The sequence below is a fragment of the Engystomops pustulosus genome, chromosome 2 (assembly GCF_040894005.1).
Source record: "Engystomops pustulosus chromosome 2, aEngPut4.maternal, whole genome shotgun sequence".
Lineage (NCBI taxonomy): Eukaryota > Metazoa > Chordata > Amphibia > Anura > Leptodactylidae > Engystomops > Engystomops pustulosus.
In genome coordinates, this window is record NC_092412.1 from 11,557,533 (window position 1) to 11,585,496 (window position 27,964).

A 27,964-nucleotide genomic window follows, 5' to 3' on the forward strand; every position below is an offset into this window, starting at 1 on the left:
GAGACCTGGATTTGGAGTTACTACCAAAAGTAAAGAGTTGTTTCTTCTAACTTGACCTGTAGGAGTGTGGCACTTAGATTCAGAAGTCGTTCACGGCTTCCATGACCTCTGGGTCTCGCCATCAAGCCCCAAATTTGTCTAATTTCTCTTCAAGCCCATTGCCCGGGGTCACAGTGGCCTTACAGTAGCCAACATTTTTACAGTGCCTTCCCCACAAAAGCCTTGGTTTACCAAAAAGAAGAAGCGTGAGCGGCACCACTCTGTGTGTATATACAGGCGGTCCCCTACTTAAGAACACCTGACTTAAAGACGACCCCTAGTTACAAACGGACCTCAGGATATTGGTAATTTACTGTACTTTAGTCCAAAGCTACAATAAACAGCTATAACAGTTATTAAATGTGTCTGTAGTTAAGATTTATTGTTAATCCTGGTTCTTATGACAACCCAACATTTTTAAAATCCAATTGTCACAGAGACAAAAAAAAAAAAAAATTGTCTGGAGTTACAATTATAAAATATACAGTTCCAACTTACATACAAATTCAACTTAAGACCAAACCTACAGACCCTATCTTGTACGTAACCCGGGGACTGCCTGTATTTAATTGCCCTTCTAATTGTATTGATCTTGGCTGTCAAATCATCCGTACACAGGAAAACAGCGGTGGTGCTCTAGATCTCATGAAAGTCCAAGAGTAATATGAAAAGTTAGGATTGTTTCCCCTAAATTTAGGATTGTTTCCCCTAAATCCCTTCCTCATCCAATCCCTACCCTTCCTCGGTTGAACTTGATGGACAAGTGTCTTTTTTCAACCGTATAAACTATGAAAAGCAGTAGGTCAGCACTCACCAAAACTTCTCCTTCTTGATCCGATGTATTAGTACATACTTACACACAGATCCGTATGGGGAGGCAGAGACGTAGGGACTCATGTAGACGCAAAGTACACGGCAGCTGTTTCGCGCTCTGACTTGCTTGTTCAAACACATGAAACATTGGGGCGATATAACCCAATTTAGGCGATTCAGGCGACGGACAGCGCCTCCTATTACAAAAAGAAGGCAGATGGATACTGCACACAGGGGCTCTAGGACCAATTGGTCTCAACGACAGACTGGACATGTGTTTTTTTTTTTGTTTTTTTTTTAGGTCATAAGTCCTTGCAAGTAATGCATCTTCCCGATACGCAAATTCAACAATACTACAACATGAAATGCTTAATAATTGATGCAAATAACGGATGTGAATAGTGATGTCAGAAAAAGAATGTAAAAGTGGCACTGGACATTGATAGCATTAGAGCAGAGGGCCCTCCTGTAGGGAAAGGAACCTTGTCTCTATCCAGGGGCCCCTATGTCGTACCCATTGGTACACAATAATTTACCAGTATATATGCGAGTGGCTAATCGACCGGAAAAAAGGTACCCCGTATAAGATCGCCAAGAATATTTCCCCCATCGCGCTCTATTCTAAGCCCCACTCGTGTTATCATACGCACATATCACTCCAGCGCTCTCTGTAGAAATCGCCATATACCTTTGAGATCACCAGTGAATCCCAAGGGAACCGCATTACAATGGACGCGATACCAGTGTCACCCCCCCAGCTGATGCCGTTAGGGGGCGGTTCTGGATGCGCGTCATACCCCCGGATGGAGGAGTCGACAGGAACGAGATCCACATAAGCGTGTGAATATTTTACTTACTTTGTCTTTATGTTTAGTGGTGCGGATACACGCTGTGAGGACAGAGGAGTAATATCACCAGCAAATAGCTGAGTGCCGCTAGGCACCAATAGGAGCGTGAGAAGAAGGAAGAGGCTTTCGCATTGGCCAGTATTTTTACAGTGCCAGATCTTACCCTAGCCAAAAAAGTCACAGCACCTAACCTCAGGGTAGCCAATATAACCATGTTGCCCCCAAGTAGACTATGTTCACAGTGACCCCAGCGTAGAGAATATTGTCAGAGTGCCCTCAGAGCAGCCACTGTCGTCGCAGTGACCCAACTGTGGCCAAATTGTGGTTTTACCACATTAGCCATAAGCCGGCCCCACAATAGCCAATACAGTCCTGGTGTCCCACGCATCACCCAAATTAAGCACAGCGCCCCCACAATAACCAGAGCCACACAGTAGCCATAATAATCAGAGTGTCCCACACAACGCCACAGTAGCCAGTAGTCACAGTACATTGGCCCACAACAGCCAATAGTCACAGTTTCCCACAGCAGCTGCAACAAAAATAAAGGAAGAACTCGTCGTCAGACTCCTGCTCCCTGCTCCCTGCTCCCATTTTATACACTGCTGTGGGAAAATGAAAGCTGAGCGCTGATTGTGAGCGGGACTCTTCTGTTGCTTGTGGCGTCCAGACACTTCCCCGCGCGGGGTCACCCCCACCACAAGTCAAAGGCCTTTCCCGGCCTACGGACCCTGAAGGCAGTGATCGTGCCAGGCAGGTGCTTTACTATGATCGTGCTGCCTGCAAAGGGCCTTCATCTGACCGGCCTGCGAGAGATGATGGAGACGGCAGGGTCACAGGTAAAATGCAGCCCCGCACCACAACTTGAAAGATCGCCTACAAGCGCCGCGGCGGGGAGGGGGAGGGGAAGCACATTCACTGCCAGGCGCAGATCGGGAGCGCCCACCACCTTCACACTTCCTCCTCTGAGAGAAAGAAGAAATGGGCTACACCAACCTCCTTCATAGGAGAACTTATGGACTCTACCATCACCCTTACCTCTTCTGAGACCAAAAAAAAAAGTGTAAATAACTGACTCGTTCTCCCCTTCACAGGGGATGCAATGGATCAGTCCACTTTCCAATTCCTTTTGCCGCCGCCGTCGACGACGACGACGTTTGCAGAAGGGGGTATTCATGTTTAAAAGTTTTAACATTGCTACTGGTCAGACACTAGTCCAACTTGAAAATGCCTTCCGCCTGCTGGAAGCAGCCCCCAGGAGCACAGCGTCTTCCTCACAGTGAACTCCATCTTGAAACTTGTCTTTCTAGGCCAACCCCACCTCAGGGTTTCCATACTCAGTGAGCCAAGTCCACGGTCCCAACTGACTCTACACTAAATCACACTATGTAAGCAGAGAGTTGTTCCACAATCTAAGTGGCTAGTCTGTGACTACAGTACTGATTTGTCACAGGTAGGAGTAGAATTTTGGACTTCATAGGTGACATGTCTTCTCCACTGGTTTCAGAACTTCATGGTGGACTTTCCCCGCCATGACTTATTGTTGCATAATTTTTCACCAGACTTTCTATGAGGAGCCAAAGTGACATCTCCCCACTGCGCCCCTAAGAAAAACACAGTCACTTTCATTATAATTCCAACTGGATAACAGAATGTATTTTTCTGCCACATATACTTGACTGTCAAGCTATACTTGACTGGGCTGTGCTAGGTCACCTTTGTCTTGTTTATCACATATTGAGATTCAACGCTCCACCTGTGAGCCAATCCATGGCTGTACCCCTCACACCACAGCTGACCGGGCTGTTTTACCTACACATATCATACATACCTAACCCCCCCCCCCCCTCCTACCACACACACACACACACACACATATATATATATATATATAAATATACCAATACGACAAAACAAAATGATTGTAGTACTTTTGCAGGGGGCACTGGATGATGATAGTGATGATGCAGGGGGCACTGAATGATGATAGTGATGATGCAGGGGGCACTGGATGATGATAGTGATGATGCAGGGGGCACTGGATGATGATAGTGATGATGTAGGGGGCACTGGATGATGATAGTGATGATGCAGGGGGCACTGGATGATGATAGTGATGATGCAGGGGGCACTGGATGATGATAGTGATGATGTAGGGGGCACTGGATGATGATAGTGATGATGCAGGGGGCACTGGATGATGATAGTGATGAGGTAGGGGGCACTGGATGATGATAGTGATGATGTAGGGGGCACTGGATGATGATATTGATGATGTAGGGGGCACTGGATGATGATAGTGATGATGCATGGGGCTCTGGATGATGATAGTGTAGATGTAGTGGGCACTGGATATTGATAGTGTTGATGCAAGGGGCACTGGATGATGATAGTGATGATGCATGGGGCTCTGGATGATGATAGTGTAGATGTAGGGGGCACTGGATGATGATAGGGATGATGCAGGGGGCACTGGATGATGATAGGGATGATGCAGGGGGCACTGGATGATGATACATTGTGGCTGCAGCCTCCTTGGATCTTCCTGTGGACGGGGCCGGGGCCGGTGACAGCTCCTCGTGATGTCCTATCCATGGACAGGGCAGGACGGGGAGGCCGGGGCCGCCTGTGTGTTACCCTCCCGCGCTCTCGGCAGCCCCAGCTCTTCCCCGGATGGGACAATAAGACTTGTGCGCGGCAGATCCTGTGGGGAAGATCCCAGTGACGGTGACAAGTGCGGGGAGGAGAAGCCGGCAGCTCCCGCGCCAGTGCTATCTCCGCACAATCACGGCGACGCGCGGATCGGGAGGACCATGGCGGAGATCCCGGGGCCCCCCTGCCGGCTCCCGCCCAGCGCCTCCGCCAGTGACGGCTGCACACGGTCACAGAGGTTGTCGGGGAGTGGGGAGTCAGGGGGGGAGCGCGCGGGCCTGTCCGCTGGTGTCCGCTAAGGGGCTGCTCTCCCGGGCAGGGAAGCACACGGGCAGAGCGGAGCTTCGCTCAAGCACTGACAGTCGGCAGCGGCGCTCAGTGTCAGCCAATAGGAGCGGAGGACGATGCCACTCGGCAGCCAATCAGAGCGCCGCCGTTGTAGATATAAGAGGCCGGAGAGCGCGCTGCTCGCGATTCACGAACTGTCAGCAGAGTTTTGTGTGCGAGTCCCTTCATATCTGAAGATGGCAGAAACCGCGCCCGCCGCCGCAGCTCCCCCTGCCGCCGAACCGGCCGCCAAGGCCAAGAAGCAGCCCAAGAAGGCCGCTGCCGCCAAGAAGAGCGCCAAGAAGCCCTCCGGCCCCAGCGTCTCCGAGCTCATCATCAAAGCCGTGTCCGCCTCCAAGGAGCGCAGCGGGGTGTCCCTGGCCGCCCTCAAGAAGGCCCTGGCTGCCGGCGGCTACGACGTCGACAAGAACAACGGCCGCCTCAAGCTGGCCATCAAGGCGCAGGTCACCAAGGGCACCCTGCTCCAGGTCAAAGGCAGCGGCGCCTCCGGCTCCTTCAAGCTCAACAAGAAGCAGCTCGACACCAAGGACAAGGCGGCCAAGAAGAAGCCCGCAGCGGCCAAGCCCAAGAAGCCGGCCGCCGCCAGCGCCAAGAAAGCGCCCAAGTCTCCTAAGAAGCCCAAGAAGGCTCCCAGCGCCGCCAAGAGCCCCAAAAAGGCCAAGAAGCCTGCAGCAGCGGCGGCCAAGAGCCCCAAGAAAGCGGCCAAGAAGCCCAAGGCCGCCCCGAAGCCCAAGAAAGTCACCAAGAGCCCGGCTAAGAAGGCGGCCAAGCCCAAAGCTGCTGCCGCCAAGAGCCCGGCTAAGAAGAAGGCCGCTACTAAAGCCAAGAAGCCCGCGGCCAAGAAGTAAGCGGGAGCCGCCCTGTGCCCTTCCATATAAACCCCCCCACAAAGGCTCTTCTCAGAGCCACCACCTCCTCCCCGACAGAGCTCTTACCCACAGCCCGCCGCACAGTATAAGCCGCCGGGTCATACCCCTCCAGCCCCCCGCCGCCGCCACCAGCGTCACACTCCCGGGGACGTGGCCGGACTTCCACATGAGTCGTCCGCTCACTATGGGGGGGACAGAGCATCCCGGGAGGGGGCGAGGGCTTACAGCGTCTACAGTGGGACGGGGCCGCAGAGTAGTGAGCGGGAGGTGATGGGGGTCTATGTGCCCGCGCACCCTGCATGCTGCTGAGGGTGGAGGCACTGGCAGTGCCCTGTGTGGATGGTGACAGGTGCGGGGGGAGCGCTCTGCAGTGATTGGGGCAGCGGTTGACACTTCCAGGCGGGAGGGGACGTTATCACCGGAAGTTACGTCTATCGGCCTCAATTAGCCAATGGCTGCTCGCTGTCTTTCCCCTTGTTTAGGCGGGTTTACGAACGAGCCAACGGAGTCAATGGGCGGGCTACACCTGAGCCAATGAGAACGAGTGCTGGAGCATAAATATTGCGCTCAGTTCCCGTTTCCTCATATCACCGCTATTTGTGTGTGAGAGAGAACCATGGCCAGAACCAAGCAGACCGCCCGCAAGTCCACCGGAGGCAAAGCGCCCCGCAAGCAGCTGGCTACCAAGGCCGCCAGGAAGAGCGCGCCCGCCACCGGCGGAGTCAAGAAGCCTCACCGCTACCGCCCCGGCACCGTGGCTCTCCGCGAGATCCGCCGTTACCAGAAGTCCACCGAGCTGCTCATCAGGAAGCTGCCCTTCCAGCGCCTGGTCAGAGAGATCGCTCAGGACTTCAAGACCGACCTGCGCTTCCAGAGCTCTGCAGTCATGGCGCTGCAGGAGGCCAGCGAGGCCTATCTGGTCGGCCTCTTCGAGGACACTAACCTGTGCGCCATCCACGCCAAGAGAGTCACCATCATGCCCAAAGACATCCAGCTGGCCCGCAGGATCCGCGGCGAGAGGGCCTAAGTCCTCCCCGGGCGGGTACCGTCCTACACAACACAAAGGCTCTTTTCAGAGCCACCCACATCCTCCACAGGACGAGCTCAATAACCCCCACCTCCTCACACCCCACGTGAACCCTTCTATGACCGCTCTTTTGCAGCCGCTCCTATCCTCTAAGGCCTCATATCTGTCTGCAGGGAGACGCTGCGCTCCTCCCCCGGCTTCTAGTGCTGTCAGCGATGTCCCCTCCTCCCCAGGACAGGAATCGCTGCCCAGCGACACAATACATACATATTTAAAAAAAAAAAATAAAAAAATACTACTATAGATATGTTTGTATATGTCCCGTGTTATTTGTATAGCGCTACAGTATGATGGTGCTATACAGAAAAAATATGAACAGTATGGAGCGTGTCCTGCCACAGCACAGGTCATAAACCTCACACAGCTGCGCTCCCCGTTCTCTCCCTCTGGTCACAGTGCGAGCCGTTTGGGTTCTCAGCCTCCCTGATTACCGCCAGAGGTGGTCGCAAGCCACTACTGCGCTCCTCGGCGACTCTAGTCCTAGTTCTAGATCCGCAATCTCTATATTTCATCTCCATTTACAGTTAGATCTGCACTTTCTATATAACATTTACATGTAGATGTGCACCCCTCCCTCAGTTTATCCGCCGCTCTCATGAGGCGGGAGTCTTTGTGCTCTCCACACACAGCGATGTAGCAGGGATTGTAGAAAGAGCGGGGAATTCAAAATTATGACACGTTCAGTGTTCAGCCAATAGGTGGTCAGGGGAGGAGAGAATAAGGGCACGCCCCTTTCGTCACACCAGTAGTTCTCTATCTGGTCGTCTCACTGTGTATATAAAGGAGACCTCGGCAGAAGAAACAACATTCACTGTCTTTCACGAAACAGAGATCATGTCTGGACGCGGCAAAGGAGGAAAGGGTCTTGGAAAAGGAGGCGCCAAGAGGCACAGGAAGGTGCTGCGTGATAACATCCAGGGAATCACCAAGCCCGCCATCCGCCGCCTGGCTCGCAGAGGAGGAGTCAAGCGTATCTCCGGCCTCATCTACGAGGAGACCCGCGGCGTCCTCAAGGTGTTCCTGGAGAACGTCATCCGTGACGCCGTCACCTACACCGAGCACGCCAAGAGGAAGACCGTCACCGCCATGGACGTGGTGTACGCGCTCAAGCGCCAGGGCCGCACTCTCTACGGCTTCGGAGGTTAAGACTCGTACCCACCCGGCTCCATCTCACCCCCAAAGGCTCTTTTCAGAGCCACCCACCTCCTCCTAGAGAAGAGCTCGCACTCTGCTGCTTGTTTCATACCGCTGTCTGTAATCCCCTTGCCCCTATAGATCTCCTGTGATGCACTACGGAATGTGATGGCGCAATAGACACCTAACTTATCCCCGGGCCGCCGCAGTGCGGATGATCTCTTAATTAACGGGGGAGGCTTATGAGAGGGCACGAGCGACTGATTGAGATACCGCGGGCACTACACGGTGTGCATATGGTTGTTCGCGCGAGAGTCAGATTTGAGTTTCCCGCTGAATCCCTCCGCACACCGGAGCCGCGCTGTCGCTCATGGCTTCTCCTACCGATGCGATGACGCTGCGACAGCCATGACATTGAGTGTCTATGCACTGCCCGGGCATCTGCTGAGGTGTAAGCCTTGTCACGCGTTATAGGGCCCCGGGACACTGCACGGCCGCAAGAAGCTTCTGATACACCACAGGGCGTCACACACACACACACAATCACTCGGGGCTTCCTGGACGGGGCTCCGCATCTACTCTAATAAAAGACTGCAGGTGAACTACTGATAATGGGTGTATGTGCAATATGTTATCCTGGACCCTATTGCAATAGGCTATAACAAATTCATACGTTTTAGCAGTAAGGTATGTCCGTTTTGGGAAGCACAATATGTGAACCAATTTAAGGTTGTATTTGGGAATTATAGGCACTATGCACTTTAAATATTATATATATTTGTCCCATGTGACCCTAGAAACATTTTCTCTTGAAGTAATAGCATACCCCTCTGTGCACATCTCTCTTAGTAGAGCAGCACCTACCCCTATATATATCATCCTGTATCATTTGTCTGATTTTGTGTGGTGTCCTTGTTTTCCTTTTATGTGACCAGCCTGTTATTTGTTTTTAATTGTGTTTCATTTGTCAGTTAATAAAGCTATATTTCCTTCATACTTTTTGGTTAAAATGTTTTTTTTTTTCCTCGAGATCGGTCTAATAAAAGCCGTCAGTCTGACAACACTGACGAGCGGGCGCGCGCCTGCCTGTCACCCACCCCCCCCTGGCCATTTATCCAGGCCGGCCGCCTCCCAGTGTCTTACCCAAGCATCCGCTTGGACACCAGGAGACGCTGCAAGTTCCCCATTCTTTCTTTTATGCACCAATTGCCATATAATATGGCTGTGTACATGATCGCGCCCATCTCTTCCTGTACAGAGGCCGAGGGAAGGAATGACATTGCGCCTTATGTCCATGCATCACTGGCCCCCAGATTGTACCCGGGATGGAATGAGCAGCAGGGACCGCCACATCTCACCTAACAGAGACGGTAGAAACGGTTGATGGAGATACACACAAGGGGTGGGGGTAACGGTATGTTCTACCCCGAGAACGAGCAGGGGTAACGGTCAGAGAGAAGGGTGAGCTCTGTTGTGGAGAGGGTGGGTGGCTCTTAGAAGAGCCTTTGGGGTGTTGGAGGTGCCGGGTAGGCAGGCGGGAGGCCGCTTACTTGGCGCTGGTGTACTTGGTGACGGCCTTGGTGCCCTCGGACACGGCGTGCTTGGCCAGCTCTCCGGGCAGCAGCAGGCGGACGGCGGTCTGGATCTCCCGGGAGGTGATGGTGGAGCGCTTGTTGTAGTGAGCCAGGCGGGAGGCTTCCCCTGCGATGCGCTCGAAGATGTCGTTGACGAAGGAGTTCATGATACCCATGGCCTTGGAGGAGATGCCGGTGTCGGGGTGCACCTGCTTGAGCACCTTGTAGACGTAGATGGCGTAACTCTCCTTCCTGGTCTTCCTGCGCTTCTTGCCGTCCTTCTTCTGGGCCTTAGTGACGGCTTTCTTGGAGCCCTTCTTGGGCGCTGGGGCGGACTTGGCGGGATCAGGCATGATGCAGCGGTTACTATTATCCGAGACACGGAGAACAATGTCCCGCACCTCCCCGCGCCGCGGTATTTATAGCCGGGCTATGCAAAGGAGCGACGCCGGCTGCTCGCCCTGCTATTGGAGGAGCGAGGCGTGTCATCCGTGTTCACTGCTGAACCACGCCTCCTAATGCTGGTTGGTGAGTCTATGAGCCGCGCCTCTATTGGTAGGATTTCAATCCGGCCAATGACAGAGAGTGAGGAGCGGGCGGGAAGGTATAAGAGGCGGCAGGAGGCGGCTGAGCGGCATCAGTCGTACTGAATCTCTAGCATCATGTCTGGACGTGGCAAACAAGGAGGAAAGGTCCGCGCTAAGGCCAAGACCCGCTCATCTCGGGCCGGTCTGCAGTTCCCCGTCGGTCGTGTGCACAGGCTCCTCCGCAAGGGCAACTACGCCGAGAGAGTCGGGGCCGGCGCTCCCGTCTACCTGGCCGCCGTGCTCGAGTACCTCACCGCTGAGATCCTCGAGCTGGCCGGCAACGCCGCCCGGGACAACAAGAAGACCCGCATCATCCCCCGCCACCTGCAGCTGGCTGTGCGCAACGACGAGGAGCTCAACAAGCTGCTGGGAGGAGTCACCATCGCCCAGGGAGGCGTCCTGCCCAACATCCAGGCCGTGCTGCTGCCCAAGAAGACCGAGAGCAGCAAGCCCGCCAAGAGCAAGTGAGCGCCGCTGTCACTGCTCCAGCACCCGATCCCCGCTACACACAAAGGCTCTTCTAAGAGCCACCCACCCCCTCCTGACAGAGCTGCAGCCCCGGGTGTCTCCCCGGTACACCGCGCACACTCTATACTGTACTGATCCTGTACTCTCCTCTGCACCGCTATGTGTCTGCGCTGTCCCACTGTACTATTCTACAGCCGGAGGAGGAGGACGCTCGCCCCGCGCTCCATGTACGGGCGGCACTCGTCCTCCGCACAGGGACAGAGCTGCGGCTGCGCTTCCCTCACGTGCGGCTAACGGCCCGGTGCTGTGTACATGGCGGCTGCTGACGTCACACGGGGAGAGCGAGCGGGAAATTCAAACACCCCCCCCCCCCCCCCCCCCCAAACTGCGACTGAGAACTAAACGTCCCGGCGGCAGATTTGGGGTCTGTTTGCACTATATTCCCCCCTCAACACGCTTTTGTTTCTCCACAAAATGTCATCTGAAGACGAACCTACCCCAGTGCGGGTCACCATCAGGCCCTGATCTGGCTCAGTCAGTGGCAAATGCAGATCGTTGTGATTTTTAGGATGTGCTGCTGCAGGAATGATCAGCCCTTGCCCGAGGCTGCCGCATATACACTGCTCACAATAATAAAGGTGGCGCTCACATGACACGTCCTAGAAATGAATGAATGAAATATCCTCAGTGAATACTTTGTTCTGTACAAAGTTAAATGTACTGAAAACTAAATTACCCCCTTAAGGACGCAGGGTTTTTTCAATCATTCCTCGCTCTCCACCTTCCAGAACTTTTTCATTTTTCCATGTATAGAGCTGTGCGAGGGCTTATTTTGTGCGTAACAAATTTTTACTTTCCCATGATGTTATTTATTATTCATATTACGACGCGGCGATACCTTTTGTGTTTGATATTTACTGTTTATTATGTTTTATATCAGTTCTAGGGAAGGGGGGGGGTGATTTGAAATTTTAATATTTTTTTACATTTTTTTAACTTTTTTTTCTGTTTCTTAGACCCTCTAGGGTACATTAACCCTAGATAGTCCGGTCGTTCCTACCATATACTGCAATGCTACTGTATTGCAGTACATGGCGTTTTTTGCATATGATTCATTACAATGAGCCACTGGCTCATTGTAACGAACCCGCAGAAACCATGTTGCCTCGGGTCTGACGAAGACCAGAGGCTGTCATGTCAACTGATTGACGCCAAGCCACCGTTCTCCCCCGATGACGTTCGGGGGAGCGGCGATCGGAAGAAACGTGGCGGTGCCATGTTTTAGGTGCCGGCGGCGGCAGAGAATAGGTTAGCACCCGTGGTCGGTGCTTGCAATATGCAGCAAAGCCCAACTCTGTATGAAGAAGGCTCAGCCCGTGAATCCTCTTCATACACCCTTCATATAGCTCTGTGGCGGATATTTTCCCCGCAGAGCGTGAAGGGGTTAGAAGAACAAAAAAAAAAAAAACAATGGAAATCAAATTTATTAACCAAAGGAGACCTGGATTTGGAGTTACTACCAAAAGTAAAGAGTTGTTTCTTCTAACTTGACCTGTAGGAGTGTGGCACTTAGATTCAGAAGTCGTTCACGGCTTCCATGACCTCTGGGTCTCGCCATCAAGCCCCAAATTTGTCTAATTTCTCTTCAAGCCCATTGCCCGGGGTCACAGTGGCCTTACAGTAGCCAACATTTTTACAGTGCCTTCCCCACAAAAGCCTTGGTTTACCAAAAAGAAGAAGCGTGAGCGGCACCACTCTGTGTGTATATACAGGCGGTCCCCTACTTAAGAACACCTGACTTAAAGACGACCCCTAGTTACAAACGGACCTCAGGATATTGGTAATTTACTGTACTTTAGTCCAAAGCTACAATAAACAGCTATAACAGTTATTAAATGTGTCTGTAGTTAAGATTTATTGTTAATCCTGGTTCTTATGACAACCCAACATTTTTAAAATCCAATTGTCACAGAGACAAAAAAAAAAAAAAATTGTCTGGAGTTACAATTATAAAATATACAGTTCCAACTTACATACAAATTCAACTTAAGACCAAACCTACAGACCCTATCTTGTACGTAACCCGGGGACTGCCTGTATTTAATTGCCCTTCTAATTGTATTGATCTTGGCTGTCAAATCATCCGTACACAGGAAAACAGCGGTGGTGCTCTAGATCTCATGAAAGTCCAAGAGTAATATGAAAAGTTAGGATTGTTTCCCCTAAATTTAGGATTGTTTCCCCTAAATCCCTTCCTCATCCAATCCCTACCCTTCCTCGGTTGAACTTGATGGACAAGTGTCTTTTTTCAACCGTATAAACTATGAAAAGCAGTAGGTCAGCACTCACCAAAACTTCTCCTTCTTGATCCGATGTATTAGTACATACTTACACACAGATCCGTATGGGGAGGCAGAGACGTAGGGACTCATGTAGACGCAAAGTACACGGCAGCTGTTTCGCGCTCTGACTTGCTTGTTCAAACACATGAAACATTGGGGCGATATAACCCAATTTAGGCGATTCAGGCGACGGACAGCGCCTCCTATTACAAAAAGAAGGCAGATGGATACTGCACACAGGGGCTCTAGGACCAATTGGTCTCAACGACAGACTGGACATGTGTTTTTTTTTTTGTTTTTTTTTTAGGTCATAAGTCCTTGCAAGTAATGCATCTTCCCGATACGCAAATTCAACAATACTACAACATGAAATGCTTAATAATTGATGCAAATAACGGATGTGAATAGTGATGTCAGAAAAAGAATGTAAAAGTGGCACTGGACATTGATAGCATTAGAGCAGAGGGCCCTCCTGTAGGGAAAGGAACCTTGTCTCTATCCAGGGGCCCCTATGTCGTACCCATTGGTACACAATAATTTACCAGTATATATGCGAGTGGCTAATCGACCGGAAAAAAGGTACCCCGTATAAGATCGCCAAGAATATTTCCCCCATCGCGCTCTATTCTAAGCCCCACTCGTGTTATCATACGCACATATCACTCCAGCGCTCTCTGTAGAAATCGCCATATACCTTTGAGATCACCAGTGAATCCCAAGGGAACCGCATTACAATGGACGCGATACCAGTGTCACCCCCCCAGCTGATGCCGTTAGGGGGCGGTTCTGGATGCGCGTCATACCCCCGGATGGAGGAGTCGACAGGAACGAGATCCACATAAGCGTGTGAATATTTTACTTACTTTGTCTTTATGTTTAGTGGTGCGGATACACGCTGTGAGGACAGAGGAGTAATATCACCAGCAAATAGCTGAGTGCCGCTAGGCACCAATAGGAGCGTGAGAAGAAGGAAGAGGCTTTCGCATTGGCCAGTATTTTTACAGTGCCAGATCTTACCCTAGCCAAAAAAGTCACAGCACCTAACCTCAGGGTAGCCAATATAACCATGTTGCCCCCAAGTAGACTATGTTCACAGTGACCCCAGCGTAGAGAATATTGTCAGAGTGCCCTCAGAGCAGCCACTGTCGTCGCAGTGACCCAACTGTAGCCAAATTGTGGTTTTACCACATTAGCCATAAGCCGGCCCCACAATAGCCAATACAGTCCTGGTGTCCCACGCATCACCCAAATTAAGCACAGCGCCCCCACAATAACCAGAGCCACACAGTAGCCATAATAATCAGAGTGTCCCACACAACGCCACAGTAGCCAGTAGTCACAGTACATTGGCCCACAACAGCCAATAGTCACAGTTTCCCACAGCAGCTGCAACAAAAATAAAGGAAGAACTCGTCGTCAGACTCCTGCTCCCTGCTCCCTGCTCCCATTTTATACACTGCTGTGGGAAAATGAAAGCTGAGCGCTGATTGTGAGCGGGACTCTTCTGTTGCTTGTGGCGTCCAGACACTTCCCCGCGCGGGGTCACCCCCACCACAAGTCAAAGGCCTTTCCCGGCCTACGGACCCTGAAGGCAGTGATCGTGCCAGGCAGGTGCTTTACTATGATCGTGCTGCCTGCAAAGGGCCTTCATCTGACCGGCCTGCGAGAGATGATGGAGACGGCAGGGTCACAGGTAAAATGCAGCCCCGCACCACAACTTGAAAGATCGCCTACAAGCGCCGCGGCGGGGAGGGGGAGGGGAAGCACATTCACTGCCAGGCGCAGATCGGGAGCGCCCACCACCTTCACACTTCCTCCTCTGAGAGAAAGAAGAAATGGGCTACACCAACCTCCTTCGTAGGAGAACTTATGGATTGTACCATCACCCTTACCTCTTCTGAGACCAAAAAAAAAAGTGTAAATAACTGACTCGTTCTCCCCTTCACAGGGGATGCAATGGATCAGTCCACTTTCCAATTCCTTTTGCCGCCGCCGTCGACGACGACGACGTTTGCAGAAGGGGGTATTCATGTTTAAAAGTTTTAACATTGCTACTGGTCAGACACTAGTCCAACTTGAAAATGCCTTCCGCCTGCTGGAAGCAGCCCCCAGGAGCACAGCGTCTTCCTCACAGTGAACTCCATCTTGAAACTTGTCTTTCTAGGCCAACCCCACCTCAGGGTTTCCATACTCAGTGAGCCAAGTCCACGGTCCCAACTGACTCTACACTAAATCACACTATGTAAGCAGAGAGTTGTTCCACAATCTAAGTGGCTAGTCTGTGACTACAGTACTGATTTGTCACAGGTAGGAGTAGAATTTTGGACTTCATAGGTGACATGTCTTCTCCACTGGTTTCAGAACTTCATGGTGGACTTTCCCCGCCATGACTTATTGTTGCATAATTTTTCACCAGACTTTCTATGAGGAGCCAAAGTGACATCTCCCCACTGCGCCCCTAAGAAAAACACAGTCACTTTCATTATAATTCCAACTGGATAACAGAATGTATTTTTCTGCCACATATACTTGACTGTCAAGCTATACTTGACTGGGCTGTGCTAGGTCACCTTTGTCTTGTTTATCACATATTGAGATTCAACGCTCCACCTGTGAGCCAATCCATGGCTGTACCCCTCACACCACAGCTGACCGGGCTGTTTTACCTACACATATCATACATACCTAACCCCCCCCCCCCTCCTACCACACACACACACACACACATATATATATATATATATATATAAATATACCAATACGACAAAACAAAATGATTGTAGTACTTTTGCAGGGGGCACTGGATGATGATAGTGATGATGCAGGGGGCACTGAATGATGATAGTGATGATGCAGGGGGCACTGGATGATGATAGTGATGATGCAGGGGGCACTGGATGATGATAGTGATGATGTAGGGGGCACTGGATGATGATAGTGATGATGCAGGGGGCACTGGATGATGATAGTGATGATGCAGGGGGCACTGGATGATGATAGTGATGATGTAGGGGGCACTGGATGATGATAGTGATGATGCAGGGGGCACTGGATGATGATAGTGATGAGGTAGGGGGCACTGGATGATGATAGTGATGATGTAGGGGGCACTGGATGATGATATTGATGATGTAGGGGGCACTGGATGATGATAGTGATGATGCATGGGGCTCTGGATGATGATAGTGTAGATGTAGTGGGCACTGGATATTGATAGTGTTGATGCAAGGGGCACTGGATGATGATAGTGATGATGCATGGGGCTCTGGATGATGATAGTGTAGATGTAGGGGGCACTGGATGATGATAGGGATGATGCAGGGGGCACTGGATGATGATAGGGATGATGCAGGGGGCACTGGATGATGATACATTGTGGCTGCAGCCTCCTTGGATCTTCCTGTGGACGGGGCCGGGGCCGGTGACAGCTCCTCGTGATGTCCTATCCATGGACAGGGCAGGACGGGGAGGCCGGGGCCGCCTGTGTGTTACCCTCCCGCGCTCTCGGCAGCCCCAGCTCTTCCCCGGATGGGACAATAAGACTTGTGCGCGGCAGATCCTGTGGGGAAGATCCCAGTGACGGTGACAAGTGCGGGGAGGAGAAGCCGGCAGCTCCCGCGCCAGTGCTATCTCCGCACAATCACGGCGACGCGCGGATCGGGAGGACCATGGCGGAGATCCCGGGGCCCCCCTGCCGGCTCCCGCCCAGCGCCTCCGCCAGTGACGGCTGCACACGGTCACAGAGGTTGTCGGGGAGTGGGGAGTCAGGGGGGGAGCGCGCGGGCCTGTCCGCTGGTGTCCGCTAAGGGGCTGCTCTCCCGGGCAGGGAAGCACACGGGCAGAGCGGAGCTTCGCTCAAGCACTGACAGTCGGCAGCGGCGCTCAGTGTCAGCCAATAGGAGCGGAGGACGATGCCACTCGGCAGCCAATCAGAGCGCCGCCGTTGTAGATATAAGAGGCCGGAGAGCGCGCTGCTCGCGATTCACGAACTGTCAGCAGAGTTTTGTGTGCGAGTCCCTTCATATCTGAAGATGGCAGAAACCGCGCCCGCCGCCGCAGCTCCCCCTGCCGCCGAACCGGCCGCCAAGGCCAAGAAGCAGCCCAAGAAGGCCGCTGCCGCCAAGAAGAGCGCCAAGAAGCCCTCCGGCCCCAGCGTCTCCGAGCTCATCATCAAAGCCGTGTCCGCCTCCAAGGAGCGCAGCGGGGTGTCCCTGGCCGCCCTCAAGAAGGCCCTGGCTGCCGGCGGCTACGACGTCGACAAGAACAACGGCCGCCTCAAGCTGGCCATCAAGGCGCAGGTCACCAAGGGCACCCTGCTCCAGGTCAAAGGCAGCGGCGCCTCCGGCTCCTTCAAGCTCAACAAGAAGCAGCTCGACACCAAGGACAAGGCGGCCAAGAAGAAGCCCGCAGCGGCCAAGCCCAAGAAGCCGGCCGCCGCCAGCGCCAAGAAAGCGCCCAAGTCTCCTAAGAAGCCCAAGAAGGCTCCCAGCGCCGCCAAGAGCCCCAAAAAGGCCAAGAAGCCTGCAGCAGCGGCGGCCAAGAGCCCCAAGAAAGCGGCCAAGAAGCCCAAGGCCGCCCCGAAGCCCAAGAAAGTCACCAAGAGCCCGGCTAAGAAGGCGGCCAAGCCCAAAGCTGCTGCCGCCAAGAGCCCGGCTAAGAAGAAGGCCGCTACTAAAGCCAAGAAGCCCGCGGCCAAGAAGTAAGCGGGAGCCGCCCTGTGCCCTTCCATATAAACCCCCCCACAAAGGCTCTTCTCAGAGCCACCACCTCCTCCCCGACAGAGCTCTTACCCACAGCCCGCCGCACAGTATAAGCCGCCGGGTCATACCCCTCCAGCCCCCCGCCGCCGCCACCAGCGTCACACTCCCGGGGACGTGGCCGGACTTCCACATGAGTCGTCCGCTCACTATGGGGGGGACAGAGCATCCCGGGAGGGGGCGAGGGCTTACAGCGTCTACAGTGGGACGGGGCCGCAGAGTAGTGAGCGGGAGGTGATGGGGGTCTATGTGCCCGCGCACCCTGCATGCTGCTGAGGGTGGAGGCACTGGCAGTGCCCTGTGTGGATGGTGACAGGTGCGGGGGGAGCGCTCTGCAGTGATTGGGGCAGCGGTTGACACTTCCAGGCGGGAGGGGACGTTATCACCGGAAGTTACGTCTATCGGCCTCAATTAGCCAATGGCTGCTCGCTGTCTTTCCCCTTGTTTAGGCGGGTTTACGAACGAGCCAACGGAGTCAATGGGCGGGCTACACCTGAGCCAATGAGAACGAGTGCTGGAGCATAAATATTGCGCTCAGTTCCCGTTTCCTCATATCACCGCTATTTGTGTGTGAGAGAGAACCATGGCCAGAACCAAGCAGACCGCCCGCAAGTCCACCGGAGGCAAAGCGCCCCGCAAGCAGCTGGCTACCAAGGCCGCCAGGAAGAGCGCGCCCGCCACCGGCGGAGTCAAGAAGCCTCACCGCTACCGCCCCGGCACCGTGGCTCTCCGCGAGATCCGCCGTTACCAGAAGTCCACCGAGCTGCTCATCAGGAAGCTGCCCTTCCAGCGCCTGGTCAGAGAGATCGCTCAGGACTTCAAGACCGACCTGCGCTTCCAGAGCTCTGCAGTCATGGCGCTGCAGGAGGCCAGCGAGGCCTATCTGGTCGGCCTCTTCGAGGACACTAACCTGTGCGCCATCCACGCCAAGAGAGTCACCATCATGCCCAAAGACATCCAGCTGGCCCGCAGGATCCGCGGCGAGAGGGCCTAAGTCCTCCCCGGGCGGGTACCGTCCTACACAACACAAAGGCTCTTTTCAGAGCCACCCACATCCTCCACAGGACGAGCTCAATAACCCCCACCTCCTCACACCCCACGTGAACCCTTCTATGACCGCTCTTTTGCAGCCGCTCCTATCCTCTAAGGCCTCATATCTGTCTGCAGGGAGACGCTGCGCTCCTCCCCCGGCTTCTAGTGCTGTCAGCGATGTCCCCTCCTCCCCAGGACAGGAATCGCTGCCCAGCGACACAATACATACATATTTAAAAAAAAAAAATAAAAAAATACTACTATAGATATGTTTGTATATGTCCCGTGTTATTTGTATAGCGCTACAGTATGATGGTGCTATACAGAAAAAATATGAACAGTATGGAGCGTGTCCTGCCACAGCACAGGTCATAAACCTCACACAGCTGCGCTCCCCGTTCTCTCCCTCTGGTCACAGTGCGAGCCGTTTGGGTTCTCAGCCTCCCTGATTACCGCCAGAGGTGGTCGCAAGCCACTACTGCGCTCCTCGGCGACTCTAGTCCTAGTTCTAGATCCGCAATCTCTATATTTCATCTCCATTTACAGTTAGATCTGCACTTTCTATATAACATTTACATGTAGATGTGCACCCCTCCCTCAGTTTATCCGCCGCTCTCATGAGGCGGGAGTCTTTGTGCTCTCCACACACAGCGATGTAGCAGGGATTGTAGAAAGAGCGGGGAATTCAAAATTATGACACGTTCAGTGTTCAGCCAATAGGTGGTCAGGGGAGGAGAGAATAAGGGCACGCCCCTTTCGTCACACCAGTAGTTCTCTATCTGGTCGTCTCACTGTGTATATAAAGGAGACCTCGGCAGAAGAAACAACATTCACTGTCTTTCACGAAACAGAGATCATGTCTGGACGCGGCAAAGGAGGAAAGGGTCTTGGAAAAGGAGGCGCCAAGAGGCACAGGAAGGTGCTGCGTGATAACATCCAGGGAATCACCAAGCCCGCCATCCGCCGCCTGGCTCGCAGAGGAGGAGTCAAGCGTATCTCCGGCCTCATCTACGAGGAGACCCGCGGCGTCCTCAAGGTGTTCCTGGAGAACGTCATCCGTGACGCCGTCACCTACACCGAGCACGCCAAGAGGAAGACCGTCACCGCCATGGACGTGGTGTACGCGCTCAAGCGCCAGGGCCGCACTCTCTACGGCTTCGGAGGTTAAGACTCGTACCCACCCGGCTCCATCTCACCCCCAAAGGCTCTTTTCAGAGCCACCCACCTCCTCCTAGAGAAGAGCTCGCACTCTGCTGCTTGTTTCATACCGCTGTCTGTAATCCCCTTGCCCCTATAGATCTCCTGTGATGCACTACGGAATGTGATGGCGCAATAGACACCTAACTTATCCCCGGGCCGCCGCAGTGCGGATGATCTCTTAATTAACGGGGGAGGCTTATGAGAGGGCACGAGCGACTGATTGAGATACCGCGGGCACTACACGGTGTGCATATGGTTGTTCGCGCGAGAGTCAGATTTGAGTTTCCCGCTGAATCCCTCCGCACACCGGAGCCGCGCTGTCGCTCATGGCTTCTCCTACCGATGCGATGACGCTGCGACAGCCATGACATTGAGTGTCTATGCACTGCCCGGGCATCTGCTGAGGTGTAAGCCTTGTCACGCGTTATAGGGCCCCGGGACACTGCACGGCCGCAAGAAGCTTCTGATACACCACAGGGCGTCACACACACACACACAATCACTCGGGGCTTCCTGGACGGGGCTCCGCATCTACTCTAATAAAAGACTGCAGGTGAACTACTGATAATGGGTGTATGTGCAATATGTTATCCTGGACCCTATTGCAATAGGCTATAACAAATTCATACGTTTTAGCAGTAAGGTATGTCCGTTTTGGGAAGCACAATATGTGAACCAATTTAAGGTTGTATTTGGGAATTATAGGCACTATGCACTTTAAATATTATATATATTTGTCCCATGTGACCCTAGAAACATTTTCTCTTGAAGTAATAGCATACCCCTCTGTGCACATCTCTCTTAGTAGAGCAGCACCTACCCCTATATATATCATCCTGTATCATTTGTCTGATTTTGTGTGGTGTCCTTGTTTTCCTTTTATGTGACCAGCCTGTTATTTGTTTTTAATTGTGTTTCATTTGTCAGTTAATAAAGCTATATTTCCTTCATACTTTTTGGTTAAAATGTTTTTTTTTTTCCTCGAGATCGGTCTAATAAAAGCCGTCAGTCTGACAACACTGACGAGCGGGCGCGCGCCTGCCTGTCACCCACCCCCCCCTGGCCATTTATCCAGGCCGGCCGCCTCCCAGTGTCTTACCCAAGCATCCGCTTGGACACCAGGAGACGCTGCAAGTTCCCCATTCTTTCTTTTATGCACCAATTGCCATATAATATGGCTGTGTACATGATCGCGCCCATCTCTTCCTGTACAGAGGCCGAGGGAAGGAATGACATTGCGCCTTATGTCCATGCATCACTGGCCCCCAGATTGTACCCGGGATGGAATGAGCAGCAGGGACCGCCACATCTCACCTAACAGAGACGGTAGAAACGGTTGATGGAGATACACACAAGGGGTGGGGGTAACGGTATGTTCTACCCCGAGAACGAGCAGGGGTAACGGTCAGAGAGAAGGGTGAGCTCTGTTGTGGAGAGGGTGGGTGGCTCTTAGAAGAGCCTTTGGGGTGTTGGAGGTGCCGGGTAGGCAGGCGGGAGGCCGCTTACTTGGCGCTGGTGTACTTGGTGACGGCCTTGGTGCCCTCGGACACGGCGTGCTTGGCCAGCTCTCCGGGCAGCAGCAGGCGGACGGCGGTCTGGATCTCCCGGGAGGTGATGGTGGAGCGCTTGTTGTAGTGAGCCAGGCGGGAGGCTTCCCCTGCGATGCGCTCGAAGATGTCGTTGACGAAGGAGTTCATGATACCCATGGCCTTGGAGGAGATGCCGGTGTCGGGGTGCACCTGCTTGAGCACCTTGTAGACGTAGATGGCGTAACTCTCCTTCCTGGTCTTCCTGCGCTTCTTGCCGTCCTTCTTCTGGGCCTTAGTGACGGCTTTCTTGGAGCCCTTCTTGGGCGCTGGGGCGGACTTGGCGGGATCAGGCATGATGCAGCGGTTACTATTATCCGAGACACGGAGAACAATGTCCCGCACCTCCCCGCGCCGCGGTATTTATAGCCGGGCTATGCAAAGGAGCGACGCCGGCTGCTCGCCCTGCTATTGGAGGAGCGAGGCGTGTCATCCGTGTTCACTGCTGAACCACGCCTCCTAATGCTGGTTGGTGAGTCTATGAGCCGCGCCTCTATTGGTAGGATTTCAATCCGGCCAATGACAGAGAGTGAGGAGCGGGCGGGAAGGTATAAGAGGCGGCAGGAGGCGGCTGAGCGGCATCAGTCGTACTGAATCTCTAGCATCATGTCTGGACGTGGCAAACAAGGAGGAAAGGTCCGCGCTAAGGCCAAGACCCGCTCATCTCGGGCCGGTCTGCAGTTCCCCGTCGGTCGTGTGCACAGGCTCCTCCGCAAGGGCAACTACGCCGAGAGAGTCGGGGCCGGCGCTCCCGTCTACCTGGCCGCCGTGCTCGAGTACCTCACCGCTGAGATCCTCGAGCTGGCCGGCAACGCCGCCCGGGACAACAAGAAGACCCGCATCATCCCCCGCCACCTGCAGCTGGCTGTGCGCAACGACGAGGAGCTCAACAAGCTGCTGGGAGGAGTCACCATCGCCCAGGGAGGCGTCCTGCCCAACATCCAGGCCGTGCTGCTGCCCAAGAAGACCGAGAGCAGCAAGCCCGCCAAGAGCAAGTGAGCGCCGCTGTCACTGCTCCAGCACCCGATCCCCGCTACACACAAAGGCTCTTCTAAGAGCCACCCACCCCCTCCTGACAGAGCTGCAGCCCCGGGTGTCTCCCCGGTACACCGCACACACTCTCTATACTGTACTGATCCTGTACTCTCCTCTGCACCGCTATGTGTCTGCGCTGTCACACTCTGTACTATTCTACAGCCGGAGGAGGAGGAGGACGCTCGCCCCGCGCTCCATGTACGGGCGGCACTCGTCCTCCGCACAGGGACAGAGCTGCGGCTGCGCTTCCCTCACGTGCGGCTAACGGCCCGGTGCTGTGTACATGGCGGCTGCTGACGTCACACGGGGAGAGCGAGCGGGAAATTCAAACACCCCCCCCCCCCCCAAACTGCGACTGAGAACTAAACGTCCCGGCGGCAGATTTGGGGTCTGTTTGCACTATATTCCCCCCTCAACACGCTTTTGTTTCTCCACAAAATGTCATCTGAAGACGAACCTACCCCAGTGCGGGTCACCATCAGGCCCTGATCTGGCTCAGTCAGTGGCAAATGCAGATCGTTGTGATTTTTAGGATGTGCTGCTGCAGGAATGATCAGCCCTTGCCCGAGGCTGCCGCATATACACTGCTCACAATAATAAAGGTGGCGCTCACATGACACGTCCTAGAAATGAATGAATGAAATATCCTCAGTGAATACTTTGTTCTGTACAAAGTTAAATGTACTGAAAACTAAATTACCCCCTTAAGGACGCAGGGTTTTTTCAATCATTCCTCGCTCTCCACCTTCCAGAACTTTTTCATTTTTCCATGTATAGAGCTGTGCGAGGGCTTATTTTGTGCGTAACAAATTTTTACTTTCCCATGATGTTATTTATTATTCATATTACGACGCGGCGATACCTTTTGTGTTTGATATTTACTGTTTATTATGTTTTATATCAGTTCTAGGGAAGGGGGGGGGGGGTGATTTGAAATTTTAATATTTTTTTACATTTTAACTTTTTTTTCTGTTTCTTAGACCCTCTAGGGTACATTAACCCTAGATAGTCCGGTCGTTCCTACCATATACTGCAATGCTACTGTATTGCAGTACATGGCGTTTTTTGCATATGATTCATTACAATGAGCCACTGGCTCATTGTAACGAACCCGCAGAAACCATGTTGCCTCGGGTCTGACGAAGACCAGAGGCTGTCATGTCAACTGATTGACGCCAAGCCACCGTTCTCCCCCGATGACGTTCGGGGGAGCGGCGATCGGAAGAAACGTGGCGGTGCCATGTTTTAGGTGCCGGCGGCGGCAGAGAATAGGTTAGCACCCGTGGTCGGTGCTTGCAATATGCAGCAAAGCCCAACTCTGTATGAAGAAGGCTCAGCCCGTGAATCCTCTTCATACACCCTTCATATAGCTCTGTGGCGGATATTTTCCCCGCAGAGCGTGAAGGGGTTAGAAGAACAAAAAAAAAAAAAAACAATGGAAATCAAATTTATTAACCAAAGGAGACCTGGATTTGGAGTTACCACCAAAAGTAAAGAGTTGTTTCTTCTAACTTGACCTGTAGGAGTGTGGCACTTAGATTCAGAAGTCGTTCACGGCTTCCATGACCTCTGGGTCTCGCCATCAAGCCCCAAATTTGTCTAATTTCTCTTCAAGCCCATTGCCCGGGGTCACAGTGGCCTTACAGTAGCCAACATTTTTACAGTGCCTTCCCCACAAAAGCCTTGGTTTAACAAAAAGAAGAAGCGTGAGCGGCACCACTCTGTGTGTATATACAGGCGGTCCCCTACTTAAGAACACCTGACTTAAAGACGACCCCTAGTTACAAACGGACCTCAGGATATTGGTAATTTACTGTACTTTAGTCCAAAGCTACAATAAACAGCTATAACAGTTATTAAATGTGTCTGTAGTTAAGATTTATTGTTAATCCTGGTTCTTATGACAACCCAACATTTTTAAAATCCAATTGTCACAGAGACAAAAAAAAAAAAAAAATTGTCTGGAGTTACAATTATAAAATATACAGTTCCAACTTACATACAAATTCAACTTAAGACCAAACCTACAGACCCTATCTTGTACGTAACCCGGGGACTGCCTGTATTTAATTGCCCTTCTAATTGTATTGATCTTGGCTGTCAAATCATCCGTACACAGGAAAACAGCGGTGGTGCTCTAGATCTCATGAAAGTCCAAGAGTAATATGAAAAGTTAGGATTGTTTCCCCTAAATTTAGGATTGTTTCCCCTAAATCCCTTCCTCATCCAATCCCTACCCTTCCTCGGTTGAACTTGATGGACAAGTGTCTTTTTTCAACCGTATAAACTATGAAAAGCAGTAGGTCAGCACTCACCAAAACTTCTCCTTCTTGATCCGATGTATTAGTACATACTTACACACAGATCCGTATGGGGAGGCAGAGACGTAGGGACTCATGTAGACGCAAAGTACACGGCAGCTGTTTCGCGCTCTGACTTGCTTGTTCAAACACATGAAACATTGGGGCGATATAACCCAATTTAGGCGATTCAGGCGACGGACAGCGCCTCCTATTACAAAAAGAAGGCAGATGGATACTGCACACAGGGGCTCTAGGACCAATTGGTCTCAACGACAGACTGGACATGTGTTTTTTTTTTTGTTTTTTTTTTAGGTCATAAGTCCTTGCAAGTAATGCATCTTCCCGATACGCAAATTCAACAATACTACAACATGAAATGCTTAATAATTGATGCAAATAACGGATGTGAATAGTGATGTCAGAAAAAGAATGTAAAAGTGGCACTGGACATTGATAGCATTAGAGCAGAGGGCCCTCCTGTAGGGAAAGGAACCTTGTCTCTATCCAGGGGCCCCTATGTCGTACCCATTGGTACACAATAATTTACCAGTATATATGCGAGTGGCTAATCGACCGGAAAAAAGGTACCCCGTATAAGATCGCCAAGAATATTTCCCCCATCGCGCTCTATTCTAAGCCCCACTCGTGTTATCATACGCACATATCACTCCAGCGCTCTCTGTAGAAATCGCCATATACCTTTGAGATCACCAGTGAATCCCAAGGGAACCGCATTACAATGGACGCGATACCAGTGTCACCCCCCCAGCTGATGCCGTTAGGGGGCGGTTCTGGATGCGCGTCATACCCCCGGATGGAGGAGTCGACAGGAACGAGATCCACATAAGCGTGTGAATATTTTACTTACTTTGTCTTTATGTTTAGTGGTGCGGATACACGCTGTGAGGACAGAGGAGTAATATCACCAGCAAATAGCTGAGTGCCGCTAGGCACCAATAGGAGCGTGAGAAGAAGGAAGAGGCTTTCGCATTGGCCAGTATTTTTACAGTGCCAGATCTTACCCTAGCCAAAAAAGTCACAGCACCTAACCTCAGGGTAGCCAATATAACCATGTTGCCCCCAAGTAGACTATGTTCACAGTGACCCCAGCGTAGAGAATATTGTCAGAGTGCCCTCAGAGCAGCCACTGTCGTCGCAGTGACCCAACTGTGGCCAAATTGTGGTTTTACCACATTAGCCATAAGCCGGCCCCACAATAGCCAATACAGTCCTGGTGTCCCACGCATCACCCAAATTAAGCACAGCGCCCCCACAATAACCAGAGCCACACAGTAGCCATAATAATCAGAGTGTCCCACACAACGCCACAGTAGCCAGTAGTCACAGTACATTGGCCCACAACAGCCAATAGTCACAGTTTCCCACAGCAGCTGCAACAAAAATAAAGGAAGAACTCGTCGTCAGACTCCTGCTCCCTGCTCCCTGCTCCCATTTTATACACTGCTGTGGGAAAATGAAAGCTGAGCGCTGATTGTGAGCGGGACTCTTCTGTTGCTTGTGGCGTCCAGACACTTCCCCGCGCGGGGTCACCCCCACCACAAGTCAAAGGCCTTTCCCGGCCTACGGACCCTGAAGGCAGTGATCGTGCCAGGCAGGTGCTTTACTATGATCGTGCTGCCTGCAAAGGGCCTTCATCTGACCGGCCTGCGAGAGATGATGGAGACGGCAGGGTCACAGGTAAAATGCAGCCCCGCACCACAACTTGAAAGATCGCCTACAAGCGCCGCGGCGGGGAGGGGGAGGGGAAGCACATTCACTGCCAGGCGCAGATCGGGAGCGCCCACCACCTTCACACTTCCTCCTCTGAGAGAAAGAAGAAATGGGCTACACCAACCTCCTTCGTAGGAGAACTTATGGATTGTACCATCACCCTTACCTCTTCTGAGACCAAAAAATAAAGTGTAAATAACTGACTCGTTCTCCCCTTCACAGGGGATGCAATGGATCAGTCCACTTTCCAATTCCTTTTGCCGCCGCCGTCGACGACGACGACGTTTGCAGAAGGGGGTATTCATGTTTAAAAGTTTTAACATTGCTACTGGTCAGACACTAGTCCAACTTGAAAATGCCTTCCGCCTGCTGGAAGCAGCCCCCAGGAGCACAGCGTCTTCCTCACAGTGAACTCCATCTTGAAACTTGTCTTTCTAGGCCAACCCCACCTCAGGGTTTCCATACTCAGTGAGCCAAGTCCACGGTCCCAACTGACTCTACACTAAATCACACTATGTAAGCAGAGAGTTGTTCCACAATCTAAGTGGCTAGTCTGTGACTACAGTACTGATTTGTCACAGGTAGGAGTAGAATTTTGGACTTCATAGGTGACATGTCTTCTCCACTGGTTTCAGAACTTCATGGTGGACTTTCCCCGCCATGACTTATTGTTGCATAATTTTTCACCAGACTTTCTATGAGGAGCCAAAGTGACATCTCCCCACTGCGCCCCTAAGAAAAACACAGTCACTTTCATTATAATTCCAACTGGATAACAGAATGTATTTTTCTGCCACATATACTTGACTGTCAAGCTATACTTGACTGGGCTGTGCTAGGTCACCTTTGTCTTGTTTATCACATATTGAGATTCAACGCTCCACCTGTGAGCCAATCCATGGCTGTACCCCTCACACCACAGCTGACCGGGCTGTTTTACCTACACATATCATACATACCTAACCCCCCCCCCCCCCTCCTACCACACACACACACACACACACATATATATATATATATATATATATAAATATACCAATACGACAAAACAAAATGATTGTAGTACTTTTGCAGGGGGCACTGGATGATGATAGTGATGATGCAGGGGGCACTGAATGATGATAGTGATGATGCAGGGGGCACTGGATGATGATAGTGATGATGCAGGGGGCACTGGATGATGATAGTGATGATGTAGGGGGCACTGGATGATGATAGTGATGATGCAGGGGGCACTGGATGATGATAGTGATGATGCAGGGGGCACTGGATGATGATAGTGATGATGTAGGGGGCACTGGATGATGATAGTGATGATGCAGGGGGCACTGGATGATGATAGTGATGAGGTAGGGGGCACTGGATGATGATAGTGATGATGTAGGGGGCACTGGATGATGATATTGATGATGTAGGGGGCACTGGATGATGATAGTGATGATGCATGGGGCTCTGGATGATGATAGTGTAGATGTAGTGGGCACTGGATATTGATAGTGTTGATGCAAGGGGCACTGGATGATGATAGTGATGATGCATGGGGCTCTGGATGATGATAG

The 27,964-nt window shown here is 52.2% G+C and overlaps 10 protein-coding genes across 10 annotated transcripts; 8 read left to right on the forward strand and 2 right to left on the reverse strand.

Moving 5' to 3' along the window:
• Positions 1-4,876: 4,876 nt before the first annotated feature.
• On the forward strand, positions 4,877-5,548 carry LOC140117185 (histone H1A-like). The gene has a single exon (XM_072133673.1). The coding sequence runs from the start codon at positions 4,877-4,879 to the stop codon at positions 5,546-5,548; it is 672 nt and encodes a 223-aa protein (XP_071989774.1).
• A 626-nt stretch (positions 5,549-6,174) lies between these two features.
• LOC140117186 (histone H3) lies at positions 6,175-6,855 on the forward strand. The gene has a single exon (XM_072133674.1). The coding sequence runs from the start codon at positions 6,186-6,188 to the stop codon at positions 6,594-6,596; it is 411 nt and encodes a 136-aa protein (XP_071989775.1). The 5' UTR covers positions 6,175-6,185; the 3' UTR covers positions 6,597-6,855.
• A 612-nt stretch (positions 6,856-7,467) lies between these two features.
• On the forward strand, positions 7,468-7,856 carry LOC140117189 (histone H4). The gene has a single exon (XM_072133677.1). It carries the CDS (start codon positions 7,491-7,493, stop codon positions 7,800-7,802), a length of 312 nt encoding a protein of 103 aa, XP_071989778.1. The 5' UTR covers positions 7,468-7,490; the 3' UTR covers positions 7,803-7,856.
• A 1,058-nt stretch (positions 7,857-8,914) lies between these two features.
• Positions 8,915-9,737, reverse strand: LOC140117188 (histone H2B type 1-O-like). Its single transcript, XM_072133676.1, has one exon. It carries the CDS (start codon positions 9,715-9,717, stop codon positions 9,337-9,339), a length of 381 nt encoding a protein of 126 aa, XP_071989777.1. The 5' UTR covers positions 9,718-9,737; the 3' UTR covers positions 8,915-9,336.
• A 289-nt stretch (positions 9,738-10,026) lies between these two features.
• Positions 10,027-10,419, forward strand: LOC140117187 (histone H2A type 1-like). Its single transcript, XM_072133675.1, has one exon. The coding sequence runs from the start codon at positions 10,027-10,029 to the stop codon at positions 10,417-10,419; it is 393 nt and encodes a 130-aa protein (XP_071989776.1).
• Positions 10,420-16,792: 6,373 nt separating this feature from the next.
• LOC140117190 (histone H1A-like) lies at positions 16,793-17,464 on the forward strand. Its single transcript, XM_072133678.1, has one exon. The coding sequence runs from the start codon at positions 16,793-16,795 to the stop codon at positions 17,462-17,464; it is 672 nt and encodes a 223-aa protein (XP_071989779.1).
• Positions 17,465-18,090: 626 nt separating this feature from the next.
• LOC140117192 (histone H3) lies at positions 18,091-18,771 on the forward strand. The gene has a single exon (XM_072133679.1). It carries the CDS (start codon positions 18,102-18,104, stop codon positions 18,510-18,512), a length of 411 nt encoding a protein of 136 aa, XP_071989780.1. The 5' UTR covers positions 18,091-18,101; the 3' UTR covers positions 18,513-18,771.
• A 612-nt stretch (positions 18,772-19,383) lies between these two features.
• Positions 19,384-19,772, forward strand: LOC140117195 (histone H4). Its single transcript, XM_072133683.1, has one exon. It carries the CDS (start codon positions 19,407-19,409, stop codon positions 19,716-19,718), a length of 312 nt encoding a protein of 103 aa, XP_071989784.1. The 5' UTR covers positions 19,384-19,406; the 3' UTR covers positions 19,719-19,772.
• Positions 19,773-20,830: 1,058 nt separating this feature from the next.
• Positions 20,831-21,653, reverse strand: LOC140117194 (histone H2B type 1-O-like). Its single transcript, XM_072133681.1, has one exon. The coding sequence runs from the start codon at positions 21,631-21,633 to the stop codon at positions 21,253-21,255; it is 381 nt and encodes a 126-aa protein (XP_071989782.1). The 5' UTR covers positions 21,634-21,653; the 3' UTR covers positions 20,831-21,252.
• Positions 21,654-21,942: 289 nt separating this feature from the next.
• Positions 21,943-22,390, forward strand: LOC140117193 (histone H2A type 1-like). The gene has a single exon (XM_072133680.1). It carries the CDS (start codon positions 21,943-21,945, stop codon positions 22,333-22,335), a length of 393 nt encoding a protein of 130 aa, XP_071989781.1. The 3' UTR covers positions 22,336-22,390.
• The last annotated feature ends 5,574 nt before the right edge of the window (positions 22,391-27,964 follow it).